At 44.1% G+C, this 24470-nt stretch overlaps 2 protein-coding genes across 4 annotated transcripts in view; one reads left to right on the top strand and one right to left on the bottom strand.

Annotated features, from left to right (window-relative positions):
- STEAP3 (STEAP3 metalloreductase) overlaps positions 1–10723 on the top strand; it is a 46126-nt gene extending 35403 nt beyond the window's left edge. For all 3 annotated transcript variants that reach the window (XM_081575848.1, XM_081575849.1, XM_081575850.1), the window contains 2 exons: positions 217–381; positions 7915–10723. In XM_081575848.1, coding sequence (XP_081431974.1) covers positions 217–381; positions 7915–8196 — 447 coding nt within the window. In that variant the 3' untranslated portion in view covers positions 8197–10723. The remainder of the gene's footprint in view (positions 1–216; positions 382–7914) is intronic.
- Positions 10724–10860: 137 nt separating this feature from the next.
- The window catches only part of C3H2orf76 (chromosome 3 C2orf76 homolog), a 139782-nt gene continuing 126172 nt past the window's right edge, over positions 10861–24470 (bottom strand). The window contains exon 9 of the transcript XR_014078549.1: positions 10861–11588. The gene's annotated coding sequence lies outside the window, so the exon portion shown is untranslated. The remainder of the gene's footprint in view (positions 11589–24470) is intronic.

Genomic DNA, 24470 nt, shown 5'->3' on the forward strand with positions numbered 1-24470 from the left:
ATGGTAATGAACTCTCCCTCACAGGGTCGTTCTAAGAATCAGGTGAGCTGATACTTGAAAAGCACTTCAAACAGAGCTAGACACACATTACATGAGGTGGAAAGTAGAAATGTTAGTTGTTACTGTGTTTCTCTTATCCCAAATTCCTCACTGGCCCAAATCCCAGGGCATCGACCTTGGCCACAGTGTTCATGGTTTTCCTTCCATCTATACCAGGTCTTGACCAATAAGAGTCACCTCTGGAATGAGGAGGAAGTGTGGCGGATGGAGATCTACCTGTCCCTGGGAGTGCTGGCCCTTGGCATGCTGTCCCTGCTGGCTGTCACCTCACTGCCATCCATCGCAAACTCACTCAACTGGAGGGAGTTCAGCTTTGTCCAGGTAAAGTAGCCTGGGCCCTGCCTCTCCCATGCAGGCACCTTCCCATCCACATGCTGCCTGGACTTTCATAATCTGTGCAACAGAACCACTCACTCCGGTGTCCCGGGAGCCTGGCGGGCTCACCCAGGTCTCCTGAGAAAGGGGCTGCCTGGGACCAGCTCATCCTCACAACATCTGGGGAAGCCAGATTTAGGGACATGAAAAAATCAGATGACAGAACTCTGAACCCTGGACTACACATTCTCAGTTTCTTCAATTCTTGGGCTTCTGAAACAAAATCCCATAACGTGGAGTCACTGGACGTGTCGCTAATCTGGCTAGGGAGTCAACGAGCCCTTGAGTGAATCTAGCTGCCCACCCAGCACCCTCAGCTCAACCGGGCCCTGTTATTCCCTTTGACCTCTTGATTCATGCAGAGTGGATAGGAAATAAACCACAGCATTTCCCAAAGAACACCACTCCTATGAAAAAGGACATGTGGGGTCAAATACATTTGGGAAAAGATCCGCTGCCCCCTGAGTTAGTCACAATGCACTTTGGCACATCAAATTAGTGTATACCACAAGCAAACCTTGTTCAGCCGACTTATTTGAGTCGTAGCACCTTCCCTACCACACTTCCCCCCCCCCCACCCACATAACAGCTATCTACACTCTACAGAACACACTTAGGAAGCTGCTACTAGTGGCAAAGGTTCTTCATGCATTTATTTATTCACTCAGTGTTTATTGAACACATACTCTGCACCCAGCTTTGTGCTAGACCTGTGAACAAGCCAGGCATGCACGCGTGCATGCCCAGTTGCTCAGTCATGTCTGACTCTTTGTGACCCCATGGACTGTAGCCCCCCAGGCTCCTGTGTCCATGGGATTTCCCAGGCAAGAATGCTGGAGTGGATTGCTGTTTCATCCTCCAAAGCCAGGCATAGCCGTGTTTTAATTTTAAGGACAACTGGGAAGGGACATTTGCATTCCTCTGGCATCGCCCACTGTTCTCTATACAGAGCACGTGGTCAACCCCCGGTACTGACACACTAACTCACCCACTCCAGTGATGAGTGCTGACTAATACTGGGTTCTACCATCGACATGGTATCAGGGCAGGGAACAGCTATCACTTCCACCCCCACTGCCAACAAACATCTGTTGCATATCTTCTCTGTGCAGCAAGGACACAGCATGAGATTCCAACAGGGACACCAATGGTGCGGTACTCTTATGTAATCCAAATTAATTGTTCCTAACTGGGGACACATGCACACTCTAGAACAAAGCAGAGTTGTGGTGTTTTATAAGTTTGTCAGTTTCTGACTCTCACTGGCTCTGCTCATCTTGGAAGGTCCCTGGAGGAATGCTCAGGCCTGACTACATGCTGGCAAAAGAGGGAAAGAAAGAATTTTATTTATCTGCCACTAATCCTCATGTGTCAAACACCCAAATCTGGGATTTTCCAGTTCCTGCCTGGAGTCTGCCGGGGTGCATGGTTTATCCACAATTAAAACAGACTGCAGTTTGCTCCCCTCACCAGAAAGTTGCTTCCTTAAGCAGCCGTAGATTACAAGCCCCGGCTCCTGCTGCCAGAGAAAGCCGGGGGATTTGGTTTTGTTAGCAAAAGCTGACAGGGACCTCAGCAGCCGCTCTGCTTTACATACTGAAGAGTTGAAATACAAATAGGAAAGTCCTGCTGATGCTGCAGGAAGAGGGGGGTGGAAAGGCAGGGTTTTACTTATGGAAATCCAGTGCCCATGTTCTGTCCTCAAATGCTTTATCTCCCAAGACTGCTGACATGGAGGAGGAACAGACTTGTTCCAGCTCTGGAACCATGGGCAGATCATGTGCACTCCCCAAGCCTTACCTTACACTCTTGTGGAGTGGAGTGAATTCCCTCCAGAGGTGCTGCGACTCACTGTACAAGATTATGTGTAAAACACAAATACAAAGTGATTTGCCATTATTCTCAGGGCATGTGGCCACATTTCCATGATCACTGAGCCACCAACTGCCCATTTCTGAGCCCAGTAGGAAGCAGCAAGAGACTGAACAGTTGAGTCACTCAGCACTCAGGGGAGGCCAAGAGACTCCCCTGAGGGCCTTAGAACGGTCCAGCGCAGGGTTTGCAAACTGCAGTGGACACTCATTGATGGGTCATGAAATCAATTTTGGGGATACAACAAGCTTTTTAAATATGAAATAGAGTAGAATGTCTCCCAAAATGTCAGGGCACTCTACATGTTCTATGCACAGACATCTTTTTTCAGTTGAATCAGTTCAGTAGTTATACATACATATGTGGATAGATGTCATTGTGTACTGGGCGGTAATGAAAATGCGATTCTTATGGTGAGCTGACATCAAAAAGTTAGAAGTCACAGAGCTCTTGGAGAAATGCAGATACCCAGGACTACCCCAACCTATGGGTTGGCTCTAGAATCTGTCTTTATAAGCTTTTTGAGTGACTTAAGTGCATGCCATGCGGTATGTGACAATCTCTGAGATGGTGGAGCCAGCAGACCTGGGTTTCAGTCCCAAGACCACTACTTACCAGCCCTGCACCACTAGACAGTTTCTTAGCCTCTCCAAGCATCCTGACTTGTCTGTGTCCGTCTCCTGTAGTCATTGGGAGAATTTGTGTTGAGTACGTGTATAGTAGTGCGTGACACGTACACCCAATGGTGGCTGTATAATTTTTGGGGTGAGCTCCATAAGGTAAGCACTGCTTTATAATGAGGAGTACTCCGACCACATTTCCTTCCCCAGACAAGAATGACCGCAGCAGGTCACCAGGGCCTAGAAACTGACTGTGGAGACAATGTGGTTCCCAGTGGGCCTGGCCTGACCCTTTGGTCTGTAATGATTTACTGAGCTACAAGCCATCAAAACAGTGTGTTGATTCAACAAGTTGACCTGTGCTTACGTTCCTGAGGCTGTTTTCAAAGTTTTTAATTTGGGGTTTTGTTTGTCTGGGTGTTTTTGTTGCTATTGTCTTGGGCTGTGCCAACTGCTCCTACTTAAGCCAGTTAAACATTGTCAGAGTGCAGAATACCCAGGTCAGTGCAGCTCAACTAGAAGAGACATTAGGTTTCAGCTCTTAGCACCTCAGTTCTGCCCCATAGTTAGAGGAGCTTCCTGTGGCCTTGCCCACTCTAGCCACTTGCCTGAAATAATAGCAGAGGCCTGCTTTGATCCCATGGAGAAGGCAATGGTACCCCACTCCAGTACTCTTGCCTGGAAAATCCCATGGATGGAGGAGCCTGGTAGGCTACAGTCCATGGGGTCGCTAAGAATCGGACGACTGAGCGACTTCACTTTCACTTTTCCCTTTCATGCACTGGAGAAGGAAATGGCAACCCACTCCAGTATCCCAGGGACGGCGGAGCCTGGTGGGCTGCCGTCTATAGGGTCGCACAGAGTTGGACACGACTGAAGCGACTTAGCAGCAGCAGCAGCAGCTTTGATCCCAGCCTTGTGAGCAATGGTCCAAAGCCCCTTCCCACCACAGTAACTGAGCATTGGCAGGAAGCAGCAGCAACAACCTGGTGGTTTCTTTCTAACAAGCTTACATATAATAGAAATGGCCCTAGCTTGTTGTGGGGGTCATTAATTGCCCCAAGACCATGCCTCCCTTTGGCTGGTCTGGGATTTTTAAATTGTTCCCAAGGAGAGTGAGTTTTAGGGAAACAAATTTGCTGGAGTCATCCAGGCTTCTTGTTGGGATTGGAAAGTCAAAAGGCCCTTTGTCATTGGCCGGCCTTTGGCTGTCAGCCCTCTCGGTGAGCGATCAGCCTGAAGCTGGGGCCTCCTGCCATCCGTCACCATGGGATTCTGGATGGTGAAGGGAAGAGAGGATGTCTTAATGGGAGCAGGTCTTTATTGTCTCCCAGGGCATGTCTTGTTTGCCCAGCACAGTCCATCACTCTCCAAATCAGGGCCGGGGACAGTGGAGAGTGTGGGCAAAACACTGGAGCCCCAGGACATGTCACCAAGGGAGGTACTTAGGTCTCTCTGGGGCTGCCAGGACTCGTCCCTGGGCCAGGGTGGGTTCTCACTGCTGCAGCATCTGGGAAGGTATCACAGTGCAGAGTGTGAGCCCATTCAGGCCCTGGGTGGGTCTTTGTCGAAGGAAGAGAAAGGACCAGGTCCACCCCCATCAAATAGCCTGAGCAGAGGGGCCATGAAGATGTCTCAGCCTGAAGCTAGAAGGTCTCAGGTGAGGAGAGTCTCCCAAATTGGTGATTCTTAGTCCTGTCTGCAAACAGTATCATTGCTGAGCTTGTAAAAGCTACCAATGTCTGAGCCCCATCCCAAACTAATTTAATCTGAATTCCTAGGACTGGTGCTTGGGCATTAATATGTTCCCCAAGCTCCCCAAGTGATGTTACTATGCAGCCAGATTTGAAAACACAGTCTCCGGCTGTGAAAAGGCACATCCCAGCCATCTCAGCAAAACCCAATGAATTCACCTGAGTAAGGAGAGAAGTAGTTTGGGACTTGGAAGTTGTTTGGGAAGTATCAGGGTGGTTGGAAGGCTAGTTGAAGATTTATTCCTGATGGAGAATTACTCTGTGGTCCAGTGGTGAGGACTCTGTGCTTATAGCTAGCACTGTTGAAGACCCTACTTTCAGTTATTTGGGATATATAACAGAAGTGTTGCCAAAGCACATGGTGACTGTTCTTTAATTCACTGAGGAATCACCATACCATCTTCTGTTGTAGCTGCACTCTTTCCACTCCCACTAGCAGCAAGTGTTCCAATTTCTCCACATCCTCACCAATACTTTTCTTGTTTTGTTTTGTTTTTAATAGTAGCCTTCCTAATGGATGTGGAGTGGTTTTGATTTACATTTTCCTGATGTTGGGCATCTCTTCATGTGTTTACTGACCATTCATGTATCTTCTTTGGAGAAATTTCTATTCAAGTCCTTTAGCTATTTTTGAATTAGGTTGTTTGTTTTTGTTGTTGTTAAGTTTAAGAGTTCTCTATATATTCTGGATATTAATCCCAAATATTTTCTCAATGCTGGGAACTTCTTTAACCCAAGTCTTCATTATCAATAGATCAGAACTTAGAAAAAGTTAGTGTGGTTCAGAAGTTGCTAGGAGATCTGGAATTCTTGACAGGTCTGGAATGACTCTGATTACACGTGACTCATAGTCAAGAAGCCTCCCATTTGGGGGCCAACTATTTTCATATGACACCTGAAGTAGCTGTGGGTAGCACAGAGCTAACCATGGCCTTTCCCAACAGGCTGTACTGAGCCAAGTTGTTAAGGATGTGACAAAAAAATCCTTGACGTGGTTACAAAGCCAAGAAGAACCAGAGATATCTAAGGAAGGATAGAGACAGGATCTTTTCGCAGCTAGTATTTTTTTTCTTGTTCAGTCACTAAGTCATGTCCAGCTCTTTGTGACCCCATGGACTATAGCCTGCCAGCCTCCTCTGTCCACGGGATTTTCCCAGGCAAGAATCCTGGAGTGCGTTGCCATTTCCTTCTCCAGGGGAATCTTCCCAACCCAGGAATCAAGGTCAGTAGTTGCGGCTCCTAGGCTCTAGAACACAGGCTCAGTAATTGTTGTGCACGAACATAGTTGCTCTGAGGCATGTGGGATCTTCCCCAATCAGGATCAAACCCACATCTCCTGCATTGGCAAGTGGGTTCTTTACCATTGGGCCACAAGGGGAGCCCAGCTAGTATTTTACTTAGGGTTAAAACGTTATACTTGTGAACCTATCTATGAACTTGTATGGATAGCCATTAGAAAATATTTATTATTACTATTTTTAGTAAAAGCATTACAAGCAATTCTTCTGAACCAGTTACTAAGGGTTCACCGTCTTGAGTTTACACTGGAGGGGGTATAAGCAAAGTACTGCCCACGCTAGGGAGGAGCAAGAATGAGGCAGTAAAATCAGCCCCACTTAGAGCTGTGTCTGAGGGGAGTGCAAACAAGACAGGATCTCTTAGCCAAGCCCCTGGATTGATGCTGACAAGCTGGGCCGGAAGGAAATCCAGGAGGCCAATTACAGCTTCTCCATGGAAAGCTCAAAACCAACCTGTAAAAAGCACCCTCGGGTTCCATCGAGCTGCCACAATTCAATTAGACCCTTGCAGTGTCTCCTTGGAGAAAATGCATGTGTGTTCATTGCTTGATGGGTCATTACATATTCCTTATGCAGTGAACATAGGTCTCTCCCACCAGGACTCTCTCAGTGCCCTGTGCCCTCCTCCCCAACCTCTACAAAGCCCTAACTCTAGGTGCCCTCTCCTCTGCACTGTTGCCTGCCAGGTCTGGGGGCTGTAGAAAGCTGCATCGATACAGTGCTTTCCCCACAATTCTGACTTCAGCTTTTGTAATCGCTTTCGTTTCTCTGAGGCTAATGAAGCAACTTGCCGAGGGTCACATTGTCAGTTGAGACTAGCACCAACAGTAAATCTGGAAGGCATCATTTGTAGTTTGCAAGAAACCCTACCTGCAATAAGATTCCCAGAGGCTGGAGTTACAGATCAGCACTTCTTGGCTATTTTCACACTGTGGTCCCCATAGAAAGTCGTATTTGTATAGCACTTGGGGTGATGAGCTGCTCATGGCTGGAAGTGACCCACAAAAGCCCACACCCGACTCAAGGGTGGGATGCTCTGCTGTAAGAAGGCCTGGACCGTGTCCATTCGGATTTGTGATGGTCTTGATCTCCTTAGCATCACTAATCTCCTTCCAGGCAGGAGAGTAATCCTGGTAGGGTTTGTATCTGGGGTGTCTGTAGCTCAGAGCATGGGCAGGAAGTAAGGGACCAGTATGCACAGGCAGCATCTATGTGGTGCTATGGGCTTTTGTATACAGCGTGAAGACACCTAGCCTTGAGGCCCCTGAGAGCCATCTTCACTGTTGGTGCCAAGGGAACTTTTTCCATTGTGTTTTATTTTATCTTTTCTTTTTTTTGGCCATACCCCACCCAACAGCATGTGGGATTTCTCCCCAGCCAGGGATGGAACCAGTGTCCCCTGCATTGCAAGGCAGATTCTTAACCACTGGACCACCAGGGAGGTCCCTGTGTTTATCTTTAAATCAACTTAAAACCCACTTGTTTTTTTCCTAGCCTTATCTTATGCCAAATATTATCTGAAATTATGATTTTGATATGCTAGCAGACACTTATTACTCTATATGCATGAATATATACACAAAACTACTAACTTGTTTTTAAACTTCTTTGAATTTAATTCTATCTTAAGTCCTTTGGCAGTCACTAGAGGTATGAATAATATAGTTTGGGGAAAAGCATTGTTGTTTTATTGAATCCTTATGAATCAATCAATTCTTACACACATTGGCATACGAGCATTGTTCCCATTTTTTCTGTTGGGAAAATTGAGGTTCAGAGAGTTTGGGTAGTAATAAGATCATGCAGAGAGTGAGTGATGGTGCTGGGATTTGAACCCAGAGCCTCACTAAAGCCACTATGCTTCTTTCCCCTCTGTCATTGGTGGGATCACTATGTCCATCCTCACCCTTACTGCAGCCTTCTTTTCCCCCACAGTCCACTCTGGGCTTTGTGGCTCTGGTGCTGAGCACCCTGCACACGCTCACCTACGGCTGGACCCGCGCCTTCGAGGAGAGCCGCTACAAGTTCTTCCTGCCCCCCACCTTCACCCTCACCCTGCTGGTGCCCTGTGTTGTCATCCTGGCCAAAGGCCTGTTTCTCCTGCCGTGTGTCAACCGCAGACTCACCAGGATCCGGAGGGGCTGGGAGAAGGATGGCTCTGTCAGGTTCACACTGCCAGTGGACCACGCCCTGGCCCAGAAGACAAGCCACGTGTGACGGGCCTGCACCCAGCTCCGGGGAACCAGACGCAGGCAGGACAGTGCCCAGAGTCTGCCAGGACTTCTCGATCATGCAGGACAGCAGAATTACACACAAGTTGGTGGGCCGAGGTCTGGATTCCTGGGATGTGTGCAGTAATATTCAGAATGACACGCCTGTGTGTGATATATATATGTCCACATGTATTTCATATAGATAACAGGATTTAAAATTACACTTACTTAGTTCAAAAGTTGAGTCCCTGAGATTTCAACCTGTAGATTTCAAAGCCAGTGCCAGATGTTAGGAGAAGAGCAGCTCACACTTGTGATATCTGCAGAGAGCTGAGCAGACTCAGCACAGAAAAGGCAATGAGAGGCTTGTACTTTGATGATTCCATCCATGTGTGCGCCCCCCTGCTCCCTGCCCATTTTGCTACTTTCCCTAGGCATTTGCAGAGCTGAGGCTCTCAGGTGGCAGGACAGACAGGAGCTCTGCCTGGAGCCCAATCCGGGTGCACAGGGCTGACCAGTCACCAGGGAGCAGGGTGCCGCCCTTCCTTTGGCTGCCGCAGGAGGCCAGGCGGGGTTGAGGGCACTGGGGGTGAGCCCAGGTCTGTGCCTAGGGAGCCACCTGAAGGTTCATCCTTTGCCAGGTTAGGAGGTGCAAAGGGGGAGCAATTGGGGCTGAGGCTGCTACCCCTAATCCTCCCTGAGCTGGGGAGATTTTTTTTCCTAAAAGTCAGAAATCACCCCACCAGCTGCAAATGGATCCTCTTGTGGGAGTGTGAAGTCACCTCCTTACCGGAGCCACTAATGAACCCTGTCTTGAGAACAAGTGTACTTTTTTTCTTTCTTTAAGTTGGTGATGACTGTTCTTTAAACCACTGTGCCTTCTCACCTTGTAAATCATTAGTTTGAACGTCTTCCCAAGAGCAGACCCTCTAAAAGTTGGTTCAAGCGGGAGGGGAAAACAAGGCCTGCCTTTCTCGGGGCCCCAGCCAGAGGGCTGAAGGATGGATAGTCCTCACTGAATTGTCCTGTGGAAGGACACCGGGGTGTTTTTAAATTTCCTGCTGCCGCCAGGCAGAGAACCTGCCTGGTTCTTCTGAACACCCCAAAGCTACACTGGCTCCAAGTTCCTCCTAATGCAGGGTTATGTTTCAAAATAGCTGTGGGGGGTAAGGTGGGAAGTCTTTTCCACCAAAGCTACAAACTGGAAACACTGCTGCCCCAAAGCACAAGAAAGGCCACAGGACATGTGTCCTTGGATTATATGCTGTCCCTCACTGAAACTTTTTATTTCCCCTGTGAAGAGAAATAGCTTTTCTCGGCTAAGCCCCCAACCACTGGCAGCATTGGGATGATGTGTCATCTCTGAACACAAAGGGGTGTGGTCCTGATGGAAGACATCAGTGAGATGTACCCTGAAAGGGGGTGTTGGTCTGCTTATATTCTTAGGTCTCCCATGCCGGGGGGCATCCTGTTGTTCTATCGCAAAGTCGTGTCTGACTGTTTGCAACCTGTGGACTGCAGCTCGCCAGGCTCCCCTGTCCTTCACTATCTCCCAGAGTTTGTTCAGATTCACATCCATTGAGTTGGTAATGTTATCTAACCATCTCATGACATAAAGAGAGTCAGTTGGCAAAAGCTGACCCAGGAGTGCCACAGAACGAATGCTCCTGCCTCCCCATGGAGACTGCATGAGCTCATGTCTGTGGAGCGCATTAGGGTCCTTGAGTAAAAAGGAAAAAAAAGAAAAGGAGCCAAGTGCAAGCATATCTCATTAGGCCAGTGACTGATGGAGGGAAAGCAGTGCAGACAAAACTGCCTGCTTTCTGAGGATGTTTTCCGTCTGCTGCTCAAGAGCCAAGCGGCATGAGCTTGCCTCCCAGATGGGCCCTGATGGAGCGGCAGGCTTGGCCTCAGCAGAGCTCGCTGGAAAGGTGGTGGGCGAAGCAGAGATTTCAGCATTTGTTTGACAAAAATGCCCATCAATTTCCTGCTGATAGGAAGCAGGGAGAACATGGGCAGCTGGGACTCACCAAGGATTGTCAACCCCACTCAGTATTAGCTGCCCTTTTTCTCCGGCCCTCCCTAGGCCTGAGATGTTTCCTTACACCAAAGATGCTGACACAGAGCCAAGTCTAATATGCTGCCTCCCCTTCCCTGCCCACCTTCTGCTGCAGGTGGTCCTCAGGGGGGCAGGTGCAGCAGAGGACCTGACCACACCCCACTGGACAATCAGCTCATGAAAGGCAGGGTGGGCTGTGTGTTTGGCCTTGACCTGGTATCATCTGCTGCTCTTCCATACCTCATCAGGCAGCTGACAACAGCACCCCCATGAGAGTAAGTCACTCCCTTCCAGCCTGGGAAATTCTCTGTGCCTCTGGGTACAAAAGTGCCTGAACCAAAGTGCTCTGGAAACCTAAAATGCTATGGTATGAGGCTGAACATTTAAAATCTATGCTATTGAAACTGTTTTGTTTTTACCTTGAGGAGCTTGTCTGAGAAGCAGCAAAAATAAACACCTAGCCTTCCATGAATTTCAGCCTGTTATTTCTGTCTCATTGATCACCTGCCCATTCATTGGTTCATTGGCCCAGTGGGCCTTCTGATTGGAATATGCTCTGAGTCAGGTCGTGTGCAAGGTGAGCACAGGATGATCTGGGTTAGCACTCACCTCTGAGGAAGGGACATTCAGACCTGCAGCAACAAGGCCAGTGAGGACACAGATGAGATCCAGGTGACAGAGTGCCAGGGTATTGAAAGGAGTACGAGGAAGACTTCCTGGAGGGAGCAGTGTCTGTGCTGTGGTCTGATTAGAGCAGCAGTGTTCCTCAAACTATAATGTGCACAGGAGTTGCGTCAGGATCTTGTCCACACCTCGGTTTGGACCCATGGGTCAGGAATGAGGATTGTGCATCTTAATAAGTTCCCAAGTGCCACACACGGTGTTGATCCTTGGACAGAGTAACAAGGGCTTCAATGGCTTTCTTGGTCTCTTCTGTGCTACAGTCTACAGCCCACAACCAGTGCATGTCTGCTCCATTAAGCTTCCCCTGGACTCTGGTTCCCTGGCTGTCCTAGTGAGATACTGCTGATGCTGCTGCAAACCCTTGTTCTCTTAAAAGCAGAGGGAGAAAACACCCCACCAGCCACAGTCTTGCCCTCTGTGTGCCCCATGTAGGATGCTCCCATGTGGTCCGACACATTGGCTCTGGGTCCATCAAGAAAACAGGAACTCTTCACAGAACACCCGCCTGTCATGCAGTCAAGCTTTTCTCCTGAAGCAACCAGAATTGTCTTGTACCAGGAAATAAAAAAGAAACCCATGTGCAGAAGGCAATCTAGTGGTTGAAAACCATTTCTTGGGAACAATAACCAAAAGATGGCCTTGCCATTTTGAGCCTGTGAAAAGAGTTTTCCAAAATAAGAACCACGTCCAGAAAAAAACTTCACTACAAATAATTTTCAATAGAAAAACAAAATCCTGTACTTGGAGGTTTGCAAGCACGCATCCTCCCACGCATAAGGCTGGGAGAGGTAAGTTTAAAAAGAAGGGATAAAGTAGATGAAAAAATATCCATTATTTGGGTAGTTCACATAAGAACTAAGGAGCAACCAAAATAACTCATATTAGTTAAAGAGAATTATCATTCAGCTACTTGAAAAGCTGAATGTGTTTCAAAGGGAATGAAGGGGGACTCTGGGAAATGCAGAAGCTCACTTGCACTGGACCGCTTTAGAGGAAATCGGCACTGCTACAGCAGAAACTCAATCTCTCCAGACTAGCACCAGCTTTTTCTAACAAATATGTTGAAAATTCCTTTCTATGAATGAAATTCAGAAATAATATAAACTGCTACATGTGGTTTTTTCCCGACCCAGGGATCATACCCAGGTTTCCAGCATTGCAGGCAGATTCTTTACCATCTGAGTCACCAGGGAAGTCCTTTAAATCAACATAAAGTCTTAATTGAAATATAAAGTAGAAACAAATCCAAAGTAATTTACACTAACATATCGAACCAGTCAATCCTAAAGGAAATCAGTCCTGAATATTCATTGGAAGGACTGATGCTGAAGCTGAAGTTCCAATACTTTGACCACCTGATGCAAAGACCCTGACGCTGAGAAAGATTGAAGGCAGGAGGAGAAGGGAACGACAGAGGATGAGGTGGTTGGATGGCATCACCAACTCAATGGACATGAGTTTGAGCAAGCTTCGGGAGTTGGTGATGGACAGGAAAGCCTGGTGTGCTGCAGTCCATGGCTCGCAAAGAGTCAGACAGGACTGAGCAACTGAACTGAACTGAAGATAGAGATGCAGACATAGAGAACGGTTTGTGGACACAGTGAGGGAAGGAGAAGGAGGGATGAATTGAAAAAGTCACACTGAAATATATACACTACCATATATAAAATAGACAACCAGTGGGAATTTGCTGTATGAAGCAGGGAGCTCAAAATCAGTGCTCTGTGACAACCTAGAGGGGTGGGATGGAGTGGGAGGTGGGAGGGAGGTTCAAGAGGGAGGGGATACATGTATACCTATGACTGATTCATGTTGATGTATGGCAGAAACTAACACAATATTGTAAAACAATTATTCTCCTATTAAAAATAAAAAAACACAACTGATTAAGAATAGAAGGGAACTTCCTCACCCTGATAGAGGGTATCTATGAAAAATCCATAGCTAACATAGTGGTCAAAGACTGCTTGATTTTCTCCTGAGATCAGGAAGAAAACAAGTATATCCACTCTTCCCAACACTGTACTAGAGTTCTGTCCAGGGCAATTAGGCAGGAAAAAAAATTAGAAGGCATTCATATTAGAAAGGAAGAAGTAAAACTAACTCAGTTTAGAGATGACATTATCTTATATATACAAAATCCTAAGGAATCCACTAAAAAATTGGAACTAATAAACCAATCCAGCAATTTTACAGGATACAAGATCAATATGTAAAAATAATTTGTGCTCTATGTCCTAGCAATAAACAATACAAAAATTAAATAATTCCATTAATAATACCACCAAAAAGACTAACCTACTTAAGAATAAACTTAACAAAAAGGTGTGTGTACACTTAAGTACACAGAAAACTATAAAACATTACTGAAAGAAATTAAATAAGCCCTAAATAAACAGAAAGACACCCCATCTTCATGGATTAAAAGACTTAATGTTAAGATGACAGTATTCCCCAAATTGATCTACAGATTCAGTCAATCTCTGTCAAAATTCCATCTGGCTTTTTAAATTTTTTTTCCAATAATTAATAAGCAGATCCTAAAACTCATATGGAATATCAAAAGGCACAGAACAACCAAAACAATTTTGAAAAGAACAAAAGTTGGATGACTTACACTCCCCAATTTCAAAACTTACTACAAAGCTACAGGAAATAAGACCTATCAACATATAGGTCAATGAAATAGAATTTGGAGTCAAGAAATAAACCCATATACCTATGGTCAATTGATTTTAAACAAGGTGCCAACTGATGGTGAAAGAATATCTTTTCAACAAATGGTGTGACAACTGGACAGTCACACACTAAAGAAAGAAATTAGATCTCTCCCTCACACCACATATAAAAATTAACACAAATGGATCAAAGACCTAAACATAAGAGCTAAAATGATAAAACTCTTGGAATAAAACATAGGTATGAATCTTCATGACCATGGATTAGGCAATGGTTTCTTCAGTATGACATGTAGAGCATAGAAACACAAGACAAAATAGATGAATTGGAATTAAAAACTTCTATACTTCAAACATCACCAAGAAGTGAAAAAACAACCCACAGCATGGGCAATAATATTTGCAAAATTATAATATTGAGTCCGTGCTCTGCAACAAGAGACGCCACTGCAATGAGAAGCCAGAACACCGCAGCTAGAAAGTAGCCCCCACTCACCGCAACTAGAGAAAAGCCTGCACAGCAATGAAGACGCTGAACAGCCAAAAACATAAAAATAAATTATTTTTAAAAATCACAACTGAGGAGGAACTGCCAGAAATAGAATCCGCAGGGAGCAGATCAGGGAAATAGAGTAAAGGGAGTGGGAAGAAGAGCCTGGTAAAAGAAATCTGGAGATCGCAGGAAGTGAGGTGTCAGAGTTCAATACTTAACAAAAACTACAGAAGAGGATACTCTAAAGTTGTAAAAGTAGAACAACTCTTAAATTATATCTCCTTCCTATAAGTTCGGGAAACCTAATATCATGTATGCATAAGTAAGGGAAAAGGATTGAAGTCAAATCCTGTACAGTTATTCAAAGAAAAATGAGGAGCAGAATAACATCCCTGTAGATAATAAAAGCATGCCAGAGAAATGCACCGATAAAAACAAAAGCCTAATAATTCAAAATGGCAAGAGGAGGGAGAGGAAATGGAATGGAGGCTTACAGATGAAAGGAGATCTAGAAAAGACATTTTAAGAAAGAAAAAGATAGGCAAAGCTAAACTGTAGTGCTTAGGAATGGAGACAGTGCAACAAAGAAAAGTGAAGAGGTGATTAGCACAAAGTCCAACTGGAGGGAGGCATGGTGACTATTGTGGGCTTTGAGGTCAGAGTAAGACGTCTTACCATGGGGGTATTTAAAGGTGTTCAGTTTTTAATTCATGATCTTTTCATTTTGTATGCTAGGTATATATGTATATACTGTTATTTTAACAACCAAAACAATTTTTTTAAAGAATGTTCATAGCCATACTGTTCACAATTGCCCCAAACTAGAAATAGCCCAAATTCCATTGACAGGTGAATTCATGAATAAATTGTACTATTCAGATGATGGCCTGTTTATTATTCAGCAATGAAAATAAATCACGTATTGCTCCAATGAAGCTTAGAAACATAATATGGAGTGAAAAAAAATAGTAAAAAACCATAAGCTATATGATAGCATTTTTTATAAACTTCAGAAACCAAACAAAAACTAAACAACACTCTGATTAGGGTTACATACATATGTGATTTTTAAAACTATCTTAAGGAAGCAAGGATGATAAACATAAGATTTAGGATGGAATACACATATGGGATTTTTTAAACTATTCTTTTAAAAAGCAATAGAATGAGAAACCCAAAATTCAGGGTGGTTTTTATTTAGAAGGAAGCAAGAAGGATGGGATAGGAAAGGTACCCACAAGCTTTTTTCTTAAGCTCAGTAGTGGGTTAATAGTGTACTTTCCCATTATTGTTTAATAATTTACAAATATGCTTATATTAAGAGCTTATCAGCCCTGGACACAAAGAATAAGAAATTTTAAATGTAATTATCTCTTTCATCCACCATTCATTCATTCATTCAGTTACTTAACTCATGGTTACTGTGCACCCACTCTATGCCAAGCACTATGCTAAGTTCTAGGATGGAGCAGTGAAAAAACAGACACTGCTATTCCCCTCTCATAGCTCACAACTTTCTAGGATTTATCATGTCACTGGAGATGGTGATGATTGTGAAGCAGCTTTTTAAAAACCTACAGAACTAAGAGCCAGTACAATCCATAATCAGAGCAATTAATTTCAGGATAAGTGGGAGATACCTTCTTAGCATCACTTGATGTAGGTCATTTTAAAAGTAACCAGCCAATACACCCAGAAAAGATGAAAACTCCAATTTGAAAAGATATGTATATACCAATGTTCATAGCAGCACATTTACAATAGCCAGGACATAGAAGCCACCTAACTGTTCATTGACAGACAAATGGGTTTTAAAAAATGTGGTGCATACATAGAATGGAATATTACTAGCCATTACAAAGAATGAAATAATATCATTTGCAGTAACATGGATGGACCTAGAGATTATCATGGGCTTTCCAGGTGGCGCTAGTGGTGAAGAATCTACTTGTCAATGCAGGAGATATGAGACACAAGTCCCATCCCTGGGTCAGGAAGATCCCCTGGAGAAGGAAACAGCAACCCAGTCCAGTATTCCTGCCTGGAGAATCCCATGGACAGAGGAGCCTGGTGAGCTACAGTCCATAGGGTCACACAGAGATGGACATGACTGAAGCAACTAAGCTACTAACTGAAGTAAGTCAGACAATGACAAATCTCATGATATCACTTTTTTGTGGAATTAAAAAAAAATGATACAAATGAACTTATTTATAAGACAGAAACACAGACACAGAAAACAAACGTACTGGACTTACCTGGTGGTGCAGTAGGTAAGAATCCACCTGCCTGTGTAGGGGACATGAGTTCCATCCCTGGTCTAGGAAGATTCCACATGCTGGAAAGCAACTAAGCCCATGCTCTAGAGCCTGGTAGTGAGCCCATGCACCACAACTACTGAAGCCCACATGCCCTAGAGCCCACAGGCTGCAACTACTGAGCCTGCATGCTTCAACTACTGAAGCCCGTGCACCTAGAGTCTGTGCTCCGCAACAAGAGAAGTCACCGCAATGAGAAGCCTGCACACCACAGCTAGAGAGTAGCCTCCACTCTCTGCAGCTAGAGAAAGCCCGTGTGCAGCAATGAAGACCCAGTGCATCCAAAATAAATAAATAAAAGAGAAAACAAACTTATGGTTACCAAAGGAGAAAGGATTGGGAAGGGATAAATTGGTAGTTTGGGATCAATATATACACATTCAGTTCAGTTCAGTTCAGTTCAGTTGCTCAGTCGTGTCCGACTCTTTGAGATCCCATGAATCGCAGCACGCCAGGCCTCCCTGTCCATCACCAACTCCCGGAGTTTACCCAAACTCATGTCCATCGAGTCGGTGATGCCATCTAGCCATCTCATCCTCTGTCATCCCCTTCTCCTCCTGCCCCCAATCCTTCCCAGCATTAGGGTCTTTTCCAATGAGTCAACTCTTCGTATGAGATGCCCAAAGTATTAGAGTTTCAGCTTCAACATCAGTCCTTCCAATGAACACCCAGGACTGATCTCCTTGCAGTCCAAGGGACTCTCAAGAGTCTTCTCCAACACCACAGTTCAAAAGCATCAATTCTTTGACGCTCAGCTTTCTTCACAGTCCAACTCTCACATCCATACATGACTACTGGAAAAACCATAGCCTTGACTAGATGGGCCTTTGTTTGCAAAGTAATGTCTCTGCTTCTTAATATGCTATCTAGGTTGGTCATAACTTTCCTTCCAAGGAGCAAGCATCTTTTAATTTCATGGCTGCAATCACCATCTGCAGTGATTTTGGAGCCCCCAAAAATAAAGTCTGACACTGTTTCCACTGTTTCCCCATCCATTTCCCACAAAGTAATGGGACCAGATGCCATGATCTTAGTTTCCTGAATGTTGAGCTTTAAGCCAACTTTTTCACTCTCCTCTCTCACTTTCATCAAGAGGCTTTTTAGTTCCTCTTCACTTTCTGCCATAAAGGGTGGTGTCATCTGCATATCTGAGGTTACTGATATTTCTCCCAGCAATCTTGATTCTCGCTTGTGATTCTTCCAGCCCAGCGTTTCTCATGATGTACTCTGCATGTAAGTTAAATAAGCAGGGTGACAACATACAGCCTTGATGTACTCCTTTTCCTATTTGGAACTAGTCTGTTGTTCCATGTCCAGTTCTAACTGTTGCTTCCTGACCTGCATACAGGTTTCTCAAGAGGCAGGTCAGGTGGTCTGGTATTTCCATCTCTTTCAGAATTTTGCACAGTTTATTGTGATCCACATAGTCAAAGGCTTTGGCATAGTCATTAAAGCAGAAATAGATGTTTTTCTGGAACTCTCTTGCTTTTTCAATGATCCAGTGGATGTTGGCAATTTGATCTCTGGTTCCTCTGCCTTTTCTAAACACTACTTACATAAAATAGATTAAAAAAACCCAAGGTCCTACTGTATAGTACAACTATATTCAATATCATATAATAACCTATCATGGAAAAGGATCCGAAAAAGATACACACACACACACACACACATACACATATGTATAACAAATCACTTTGCTGTATACCTGATACTAACATATTATAAATCAACTATATTTCAATTTAAAAAATGATCTAAATACCATCCAATAGAAGACAGCAGAAACACTAGGCAGGAACTCTTAAGACAGTGGTTCCCCAAAACTACCAACTTGGCTTCATGAAGAAGGTTTCATCTGTCTTAAAAATATACTATACACATGTACACATGTTTGCGCACATGCACATACACACACACAGATTATTCTAAGCTTACGTCCTCCCTGTTTCTTTGTCATGATCTCCTTTCATTTGTGTATTGACATGTTAAAGAAGCATTGTTGAACTTTGCTACTACTTAGGGAAGTAATGTGTTTACCTGATGAAATAAAGAGCTGACAAATTTAATCAATCTCTAAGATTTAAGTTATTTATTATTTAAATGCCAGAGTCTGAGACTTATGGTCAAGAGTTACGTTTAGACCCAACATTTTTTTTCTGAAAGAGAATGTAGGAAGACTGAGTTCACCTTTAAGGAATAAGTAACTGAGAGTGTAACGAAATGGCTGAGACCTTGCTGGGTTTTAGGAGCAGCCTGGCCTGGTGTCCCAGCCCAGGTCCACCCCTGTCAGCAGGGTGGTCTGGACAAGTTCCATAGCATATCCCAGACTCAGCTTCCTCATCCTGGGATGGGGATGAAACCCACCACAGAGGCTGCTGTGAAAATTTAAAGAGATAATACAAGTTAAAGAAAATAAGATGAATGAATACAGATGTGGTACCTATATACATGGAATATTGTGAAAATGAAAGTGTTAGTCACTCAGTCTTGTCACTCTTTGTGACTCTTATGGACTGTAGCCCACCAGGCTCCTCTGTCCATAGAATTCTCCAGGCAAGAACACTGAAGTAGGTTGCCATTCCCTTCTCCACGGGATATTACTCAGCCATAGAAAAGAATGCAACATTACCATCTGCAGCAACATGAATGATAGAGATTATTATACTAAGTGAAGTAAGTTAGAGAAAGACAAATATCATATTCTACTTATTTGTGGAATCTAAAAAAAAAAAAGGTTTCAAATTAACTTATTTACAAAACAGAAACAGATTCACAGACAAAGAAAACAAATTTATGGTGACCAAATGGGAAAAGGGTGGGGAGGGATGAAATGGGAGTTTGGGACTAACATATATACACTACTGTATATAGGACAGCAAAGTCCTACAATATAGCACAGGGAACTATATTCAACATCTTACAATAACCTATAATGACAAAGAATCTGAAAAAGAATACATACACACACACAAAACTGAATCACTTTGCTCTACGCCAGAAACTAATATGTTTTGTTTTGTTTTGCCTTTGTAACACAACATTGTAAACCAACTATACTTCCATTAAGAAAGAAAAGAAGGAATGGTGCTGATCAAGCTGCGCAGCTCCATTCCTGGTCCACAACAGCAGTGGAAGCAGCAGTGTGCACATGCATGTATGTGGGCATGTACCTGTGAATTCACGTACATTTATTACAAATACATCGTCTACTGTAGCAGGAGGTCTCTGGAATACAATCAACCTGCGAGAAGTTTTATCTGCAGCTCCAGGGATCCTTTGGGTGCAGTGCGTTGTGTCTGAGGTACAGTGCTTAGTCGGCCAGTCGCTTCCTCATCGTGCAGGCCAGGGGAGCTACCAGCGACGCTCATTTTAGTTCACCGTCACCATTTCTGCCATTTCCAAATAGTACGTGAACCTCATTTTCTTCATATCATGTTTTTTGAATCAGCTCATTTTTTTTCCCCTTGAATACATCAATTTTTAAAGCATTCCTTCTGGAGACGCAGCGGTGCACAGAGGTGAAGAACACAGTCTGGAGTCAAGCTGCCCTGGTTTCAACACCGCTTCTGCCACTTCCTAACCTGATTTAACCCCACTGTGCCTCAATTTCCCCATCTATGTGATGAGGGTGTGCTTCCCAGGTGGCGCTAGTGGTAGAGAACCTGCTCATCAACACAGGAGACATAAGAGACCTGGGTTCGATCCCTGGGTCGGGAAGATCTCTTGGAGGAGAGCATGGCAACCCACTCCAGTATTCTTACCTGGAGAATCCCACGGACAGAGGAGCCTGGCGGGCTGTGTACACAGGGTCACAAAGAGTCAGACATGACTGAAGTGACTTAGCATGCACCAAGCATGATGAGAGTGATTATAGGTTTACAATCACAGAGGTTTACAATCAGGTTGTGAGAAACAAAGGGCTGTCTCTTTATAAAGTGTTTGAAACAGGTCTTCCATAGAATAAATGCTATATGAGTGTTTGCTAAATAAATGCCTCTAATGTAAATGGAAAACCAGTACTACCTTCTATAAAATCTTAAAACAAAAAATCTTAGAAACAAAAAAGGGTTTACTAACTCTAGGTAGATATTTACCTGCTAAAATGCTTAGTGGACTGGCCCTGGTATCTTTAAAAATATCAAACAAACAGGAAGTAATCAGGCGAGGGAAGTCCTAAGCACCAGAGTGAAGCCTCTTCTCCACTCAATCAGAAAACCAGGAGGGCAGGTAAAACAAGAGTAACTTTCTCAGTGCACCACCACCAGAAATCATCCCCATACACACTAGGAGTCGGCTGTATGTGCTCTGCAAAGTTCTGGAAAGGCCATTAAGATGGGAAAGTGAGAGGTGTTCCAAGGAGCACGTGTAAATGAAAAATGAAACCAGGCATTCCTGTGTCAATCTATTTATCACAAATATCCCTGTATTAAGAGTAAAATATCTTATACTGATAGGTTGGCTCCAAGGCAGAGAATCTGTTTTCACTTTGGACTTAAGCTTCCTTGTACAAGGTGCTGCCAGTGACTCTGTCACTCAAGCCTCCTCTCCATCCTTCATCTAGAGGTGACTCAGCACTTCCCAGTAGGTGATTCCAGGTGACAGCCTATGGCCAGCTTGCCTTCTCTTCTCTTTTGCAGGCAGAGTGGGCTTGATTTTCATGTATTTATTCTTTCAACCACCAGTGTCACCTGAGACGGATGGCTAGATGGGTAGCAATAGATTTGGGATCTTGGCACCTCTGAACCTCCTGTTCTGTGTGGCCCAGGTTACAAGGGCCTGTAACCTGTCAGTCTCAATGGGTCCTGATGGATGGGGTGATCACCTTATACAGCCTCCTTCCATAAGAGGATTAAAGGTGATGTTTAGAAAGCACAGCTCCATCCCTGGAGGGAAGATGCCAAGAGATATCAACACACAGTTCTGCATAATCAGTTCAAAAATGAGAAAGGAAGATTAAAAACTAATCCACATTTCATAGCACTGAGGGGTGTAATGAAATGGGGAATAGAGTGAAAGCATGAAGCCCAGAATCACAAAATGCTCTCATTTCACTCTTTTAAAACCTCAAGACTGAGGTAGGAGATGATTCCAGCCCTTGGGAGAATTCTTCCAAGGCCCTAGGAAAGAGTATCCAATTCAGAGTTTCTCTCCTTGTGGATGAGCACAGGAGGGGCTGGAGAGTTGGCCACATTAGGTGAGTGTCTTGAATAATTAAGGGGCCATTCATAGTTGAGTGATGCCCTGATAGGCCCATGTCCCAACCTGGGAAATCTCTCCTTGGGGCCCTTGATGGAAAGGAGGGGGCTCCAGAGAGATGCTGGTGACCACCTCCCTTGAGGTGTCAGGCAGGATGCCCCTGGAGGCACCAAAGGGCAGCAGGGGCAAGTGGAGGGTACAAGGGTCAGCACTCAGCAGCCTCTGCGGGCATCACCCTGAACGTCCAGTCTTTGGTTTACGTAATGTGCTCACTCAACCCAATGCAGCAACACCCTCTCCCAACATTCCTGGGTGCCCAGCCCTGGGTTAGCCCCGGTCCTGCCTTTCTCCTCCGTCTGTCCTTTCTGTACCCCTTCCACCTGCTCCCCTTTCTCTTTGCCATGTCCCATATCTAATTTACAGTGTTTAAAGATTAACACTGGAGCGTTTCCCACTTCTAGGTTCCATATTATCAAATTCAAAAAGTCAGAAATTGGGCTTTGCTGATAGGACTGAATCTTGGAAACTGAGACTTCTCAGGAAGTACAGAATACAAGCTCAGCTTGGAAACTGAGACTTCTCAGGAAGTACAGAATACAAGCTCTATTTGCACAATGAAATGACCACAGACATTTGGGAGCACCACTAAGATATCTATCTATTCTTGATAGAATCTGGGCTTTCTGCTCACCCATGATATGAAAATGACTTCAGACATCAAGCTCACTTCTCTTCTAGGTGACATCTTTTCTCCCTCCTGGAGTTCCTAGAAGCCTTCCATAATCACCCAGCAGCCAACCTCAGTTTCTCCATGCCCTCTCAATCTGCATAATCAGAAGAGAGCACCTCAGTAACCAGTGAGAAGGAGAGTATACCTCTAGCCAATGACATGAGCTATGTACTCCTTGAAAGAGGAGAGTAAAAAAGGTGGCTTAAAACTCAACATTCAAAAAACTAAGCTCATGGCATCCAGTCCAACCACTTCATGGCAAGTAGATGGGAAAACAATGGAAACAGTGGCACACTTAATTTTCTTGGGCTCCAAAATCACTGCAGACAGTGACTTGCAGCCATGAAATCAAAAGAAAGGCTATTACAAACCTAGATAGTGTATTAAAAAGCATAGACATCACTTTACCAACAAAGGTCCATATAGTCAAAGCTATGGTTTTTCCAGCAGTCATGTACAGATGTGAGAGTTGGATCATAAAGAGGGCAGAGCCCTGAAAAATTGATGCTTTTGGACTGTGATGCTAAAGAAGACTCTTGAGAGCACCTTGGACAGCAAGGAGATCCAACCAGTCCACCCTAAAGGAAATCAACCCTGAATATTCATTGGAAGGACTAATGCTGAAGCTGAAGCACAATACTTTGGCCACCTAATATGAAGAGTAGATTCTGTAAAAGATCCTGATGCTGGTGTTGACTAAAAATAGATGTACAATTGAGAGTTGCAAGTAAGTTTTATTTGGGGCAAAATGAGGACTGCAGCCTGGGAGGCAGGATCTCAGATAGCTCTGAGAGACTGCTCCAAAGCAGCAGTGGGTGAAAGTCAATATATAAGGTTTCAGTGAAGGGGTAGTTCAGTACCATGAAGTACTCAATTTACAAAAGGTTTTTGTTAGTCATGAGGATCTGATGTCACCATGAAAGGATTTAGTGCTTCTCTAGATATGAGGAGATGCAAGGATAGAGATCATAAAATCTGTTTCTAAAAACTATCTAAAGACCTGTCCCACCAGATTCCCTGGAGCAGAGTGCCTCACTCCACCCTGAACTCCCTCAGGGGTTGTTGAAGGTCAACAGCTATAGCAGCATGGGGTTCAATCTCTGTAGAGGCAGATGGCAAATGCCTTTGTTGTTCAGTCGTTGGCAATGCTCTTGATAAGTGCCAATGTAGTTGACACTGGGAAAGATTGAGGGCAGGAGGAGAAGGGGACAACAGAGAATGAAATGGGTGGATGGCATCACTGAATCAATGGACTTGAGTTTGAGCTAGCTTCGGGAGATAGTAAAGGACAGGGAAGCCTGGCGTGCTGCAGCCCATGGGGTCACAAAGAGTGGTAAATGACAGAAACTAAACAACAATAGCCCCTTGCTGAGCCACACCATGAACAAGCACTAGACAGACATCTGACATTTAATCCTAATGACACCCCATTTGGTAGGCACCATTAGCCTAATGCTACAGATGAGGAAAATGGGGCTCAAAGTAAATTTCCTAGAGTCATGTGGACCCCAGAGCCTCTGCTCTTAATTATTACATTACTGTAACATACAGAATCCCCAAAGAGGCCTCAGTGGGTCACTGGATTTGGGTACTGTTGATTTAGGTATAAACTGTCAAATCATCTTCACCCCAAAATACTGCTCCAGGTTTTCTCAGGCTTTTACCTGAGAAAATATATTTATAGGGAAATACTGATATACAGCAGCCCACATTCATTTTGTACACTATGCATTTACTTTTGCAGCCTAGTGGCTAAAATAGTTTTCATGTTTGAAACTTAAAAACATATACATGGAAAGAATGTACTGTACAACACAAGGAATATAGCCAATGCTTTGTATTAACTGTAAACAGAAAGTATAAAAATTTATAAAAACTATAAAAATTATATAAAATTTTTAAAATTAAAATTTTAAAAATGTATACATGGATAAAAATATAAATAAATAAATATACATGAGTATAGCCAACAAACTCTTATAGTTGTCAATTTTCTAAAAGATTTAACCCAGAATTTCACATGAATGAATTTAGATTTAACTATTTATAGATGGTACGTGATAGTGGCTGTAGAGATCTCCAGCCAGTTAATTAGCTTCGGTTTTTCCTTCTGTGAA

Source organism: Giraffa tippelskirchi, chromosome 3 (genome assembly GCF_054371585.1).
Source record: "Giraffa tippelskirchi isolate mGirTip1 chromosome 3, T2T-mGirTip1v1.2.pri, whole genome shotgun sequence".
NCBI lineage: Eukaryota > Metazoa > Chordata > Mammalia > Artiodactyla > Giraffidae > Giraffa > Giraffa tippelskirchi.